This window comes from Plasmodium gallinaceum, assembly GCF_900005855.1.
Source record: "Plasmodium gallinaceum strain 8A genome assembly, contig: PGAL8A_v1_60, whole genome shotgun sequence".
In the NCBI taxonomy this organism is placed as follows: Eukaryota; Apicomplexa; class Aconoidasida; order Haemosporida; family Plasmodiidae; genus Plasmodium; species Plasmodium gallinaceum.
Genome location: NW_021628219.1, coordinates 330,486 through 335,694, shown reverse-complemented (window position 1 = coordinate 335,694; position 5,209 = coordinate 330,486). Strand labels below are relative to the sequence as shown.

Sequence of the window (5,209 nt, the reverse complement as noted above, 5' to 3'; positions counted from 1 at the left end):
ACTTTTTTTTTTTTTCTTTTCTCTGAAATATTGTATTGTTTTAATTTTTTTAATATATATTCTTTTAATTTTCCTTTCAAAAAAAGTACGTAATGAATTTTTTTTTTTATACGAAAATAAACAAAGACAATATTAATTTTGAGAGCTTAAAAAATGATGAAATAATATTAAATATTTATTTAGATGATATAAGTTATTATAGTGGTGATGTTTTTAAAGCAATATTTGAATTAAAGGGGCCAAATAAATACATTGGAAATATTAAGTTAGATTATATTGTTATATATTTATATGGTGTTTATATATTTAATAAAGAGGTTATAAATGTTTGTGACGAATTAATAAAAAAACAAGATAATATTAATTTACCTTTTTATAATGAAAATGATTTAAAAGAGCAAAGATTTTTAATTTTCTACACTAATTCTATAATTTTATGTAGTGATATAAAATTTGAAAAGCCTAATGATACATCATATTATATTTTAGAATGTATTCTTCCTTCATTTATTCCACCCTCATATAATGGGAAAAATGTAAAATTTAAATATTATTTGTACGTTCATTCAGTTAAGAGATTATATAAAAATAGAAAAGATTTTATTACAAAAGATTATAAAGCATGTTTTCCTATAAATATATTAAATTCAAAATATATTAATTCTCCTTTTTTAAATATTTTATCATTTCCTATAAAACCTTTTAACTTAAAAATGGATAATAAAAAAAAGTCTAATTATTTTTTTCATAATTTCCATATTAAAATTAAAGATGTAAATAGTAAATGTACAAGTAATATTCCTAAAGTTATTTTTAATAGTACTTGTATTCCTTCATATATTTATAATAATACAAAAAAATCCAACTTAGAGAATCTTTTGTGCATTTATAACATTTATTCTTTAAGAAAAGAAGATTCATATTTATATTTATTAAACTATTTTGTTAATAACTATAACTATTTTTATTTTATGCATTTATTTTTTTATTTTATATATCACTATAATTATTATGTTAATAATATTAAGACAACGGAATTATTTAAAAATATCAAATTTGACTCCTTTTTAAAAATTCTACAAAATTATAACTATGTTATTAAAAATAAAAATCCAATAAAAATTAAGTTAAATAGACAAAAAATTAGTATGAAGCAAATAGTTAATCAACCAAAACACAAAAAATTCTCAAAATTTTCATCAATAGAAAGATGTATAACTAAAAATAATCACGAAATTTGTTATTCAAATGATGATATGATCATTACAAGTAAAAATAAATTTCATAATGCTCTTAGCATACCAAATGTTAAATTAAAAAAAACTGATTTCTCAAATACTAATATAATTTACAACAAAGATAATTATAAAAGTAACTATGTAAATAAAAATGAAGAAAATTATAATAAAGAAAATAGTTTAAATAAGAGCATAAATAATAAAAGTATAAATGAAGATAAAGATAAAAATAAAAGAAAAAATGAAAATAATTTTAATAATCCCATTGATAATTTTATTTTTTATGACGACAATGATTTATATGATTTCTACTTTTGTGAATATGATAATTTTGTATTTAATGACATTATATACACCCCTGTTAAATGGTATGACAATTTAGTTTTTGATAATTCAGAAAATTCTTCATATCCTCAAAATTATTATATGGAAGATAATAAAAATAACACTACTAATATAAATTATGAAAGTCCTTCAGATTTTAAAAGTGAAAATAAAAATTCTTATAGTTCAGAAGAAGAAACATATGACGAATTAAATTATAATCAAAGTTATAATAAGAAAAATAAAGATAAAAATAGTCATAATAAATTTAATGAAAAACAAACAATTGACAATCTGAATAAGGAAAAAGAAAAAAAATTAACTGAAATTCATCTAATTGATAATAAAAAAACAAACTTTAATAAAACAAAGAATAATAAAGTTTTAGAAAATAATTTTATAAAATATGATAAGGATTTTGAAAAAATAAATACCATAATAAAATTTATGATTGATTGTGATATGTTTAAATATATAAATACGAAAAAAATGAAATCAACTAATTTGCAAGATGAACCAATGGATACTTCAAATAATAAGAAGGAAGAAGATAAAATTTTTAATAATGTATGTAGAAATGTGTATCGAATAAATTCTGGAAATATGAATATTTGTTATATTACTTTAACTGATGCAAATAATAATAAAATAGCTAATACATTTACTTATAATAGTATTATAAATATAAATATTGATTTTAGAAATGCAGAGATATCCACTATGCATGTTGATGCTACCTTACAAAGATATGAAAAAGTAAAATTGAAAAAAAAACTATTAAATATAGCAAAAAAAAACTTATATGATGAAAATAGCGTATTAGAAGAGGGTTATTCATCATTTAATTCAGATGAATCATCATATAATGTTGTTTCAAGTTATAAAACGATAATACAACAAAGTGTTTGCACATTATATTGTTCTGAAAAAAATATAAGCATTATATTAAATGATGAAGTCATACCTACATTTAGAAATGATCTTATAAAAATTGATTATTTCATTGATATAGATTTTTATTGTTTTAATAATGATGCATTTTCATTAACTCCTATTTCTCTATATAAAGAATTTGAAAATATTTATAATTTAAAATTTCGTATTCCTATATACATAGTAGAAAAAACACATGAAATATACGAAAATTATTCCAATTTCGATGACTCTGTAAGTGAAATTAAATTAGACCAACATAAGTTTTTTTTAAAAAATAATTATAAATTTACTTATATGGACAAAAAACATTTTATAAAAAGTGTAACAATGTAATCATACTATATTATAAAAAAAAAAAAATAAATTTCCAATAACATCTACTTATATAAGTAGAATCTATATATATGCTCAGTAATTATATTTGTTTTCTTTTATTTTTTTGTTAAATTTTTTAATTTTAACTTTTTTGTGTATTTACAAAATACTAGCTAAATAAATTAGTTCTAAGTTTCATGAAAAACTATTGAGCAAATTAATAAGTATTAAAAAAAAAAAAAAAAAAAACTTATGTACATTTTTGAATAGCATTTTTCTTTTTTTCTTTTTTTTTTTTTTCTAAAAGTTTTATAAACACATAAGATAAAAAAAGTGTACAGTTAATATTGTTAAATTTATTTGGGTACACATTTATGCAATTGTAACATATTTAAATATTTTTGTCTACTTTTTTTTAAAAATATAGAAATATTATATATATATATATAGAATCTTATTATTTTAACATTTTTTTTTTATAAATTCCCTATTTTATATTATTATAATGTTTTTAATTTTTAATAGTTATTGATTTTGCATCCATGCATATATATATCCATAATATAATTTCTAATTTGCAAAAAGTGCAAAAAGAAAAAAATATAAATTAAAAAAGTTAAATAAATGAAAAATGTGTAAAAAAAAAAAAAAAAAATAAATAAAATAAAATAAAACATTAAACATAAGAAATATATGACTATATAATAATACAACTGTTTTTAAAAAGAAAGTGTTTAATAAAATATGTCTATATAATATTAATAATATAATTTACACATGTATTATATCTTATTTTATTATTTAAAAAATTTTATAAAATTTTACCATTATTAATTTATTTTTTTTTTTTTTATTACTATTTTAATTTTTTTATAAAATAACATTATATTATTTTTATGCATAAACTTTAATGAAAAACATTATGCTAAATTTGCATGTACTATGTTTTTCTATATATTATTATTATCATTATTTTTTTATTTTTTATCTTACTTTTTTATTAATATATCAATAATTAATGAAAAATAGTTATGTTTACGTGTGTTTATATTATTTAAATTTTTCATTTTTTTTTTTTTTTTTTTTTTTTTTTTTTCTATTTATACAAAATATAATATTTTTTTCTCATAATTAATAAGTTTATTCAGTAACATAACATACTGGATGATATTTACTTGATTCTTGTCTAAAAAAATTTATTTGACTTGTATTTCCTTCAGTAACATCTTTAGTTATATTAAAATATATATCATCTATTTTGGTTTCTGTACTTTCTTCATTTATACTTTTAAAAACATCATTATTTTCAGTATATTGGCTTATATTATCATAATAATAAAATCCATACATACATTCATTCATAAATATTTGTATAACTTGTCCTTGTCTTATATGTTTATTATTAACAATTTCTGTATATATGCATAAGTTGCATTTTATTTTAGCTTCATAATCTTCAATATTTTCACATTTAAATTCTACATTTTTCAATATACTTTTTGCATAATTTCTATATTTTTCTATATATCTTAGTTTTTCTTCCATTTCTTTATTTTTATTTTTTTCTTCCTTTTTCTTAATATCATCTAAATTTGTTATATTCTTATTTTCACTACTTTTCTCATTTGATTCTACAGATTCATTTAACATATTAAGTTCTCTTGATAACAATTTTTCTATAGTAGCTTTATACATACTTACATCAGCTTCAGGAACATAAAAAGTTTGTTTTAATTCAAGATTTCTTTTATCATAAAACACACATTTAGATATTTTAGATTTACATGCTACCAAGTTAAGGGCGAAGAAAAAAACACCAATAAAAATGTAATATTTTAACATCTTCACTAAATAATTCAAAGTAATAAAAAAATAAATAAATTTATATATGTGTATATATATATATATATCGAAATATATATATTTCCTTAAAAATATTAAAAAAAAAAAAAAGGAATTAATTCAGCCTGTAAATTAAAAAAGGGAAAATATGAAAACACTTTTTATAGAGTATTATTAGAGAAAGATATATATACATATATATATATATTATGCAATATTTAAAAAAAAAAAAAATAATAAAATAAAATATCAAAAATAAATATAAAACAAAATATACATTAAATAATAAAGATAAGCAATCATATAAAAAAGATTTTCATCAAATATACATATCCCAGAATTAGTATAACGTAAATTAAAGAAAAAAAAATTGAAGAACATATATATACAGAGAGTAAAAAACAAAATGTAATAAAAAAATAAAGGGAAAAATAAAAAAAAATAAAAACAATCAAATATTATGCTTAATTATAATAAACAAAGTTTAATATGTACTAAAATATGAATAAAAAACTTTATATATATGTATTTTTTTTTTTTTTTTTTTTTTTTAA

General features: G+C 17.0%; 2 protein-coding genes across 2 annotated transcripts; one reads left to right on the top strand and one right to left on the bottom strand.

Moving 5' to 3' along the window:
* Positions 1-92: 92 nt before the first annotated feature.
* Positions 93-2,831, top strand: PGAL8A_00084400 (conserved Plasmodium protein, unknown function; the record flags this gene model as incomplete). Its single annotated transcript, XM_028670932.1, has 1 exon — positions 93-2,831. One exon carries the CDS (start codon positions 93-95, stop codon positions 2,829-2,831), a length of 2,739 nt encoding a protein of 912 aa, XP_028525962.1.
* A 1,122-nt stretch (positions 2,832-3,953) lies between these two features.
* On the bottom strand, positions 3,954-4,655 carry PGAL8A_00084300 (conserved Plasmodium protein, unknown function; the record flags this gene model as incomplete). Its single annotated transcript, XM_028670921.1, has 1 exon — positions 3,954-4,655. The coding sequence occupies one exon, from the start codon at positions 4,653-4,655 to the stop codon at positions 3,954-3,956; it is 702 nt and encodes a 233-aa protein (XP_028525961.1).
* Between the last annotated feature and the right edge of the window lie 554 nt (positions 4,656-5,209).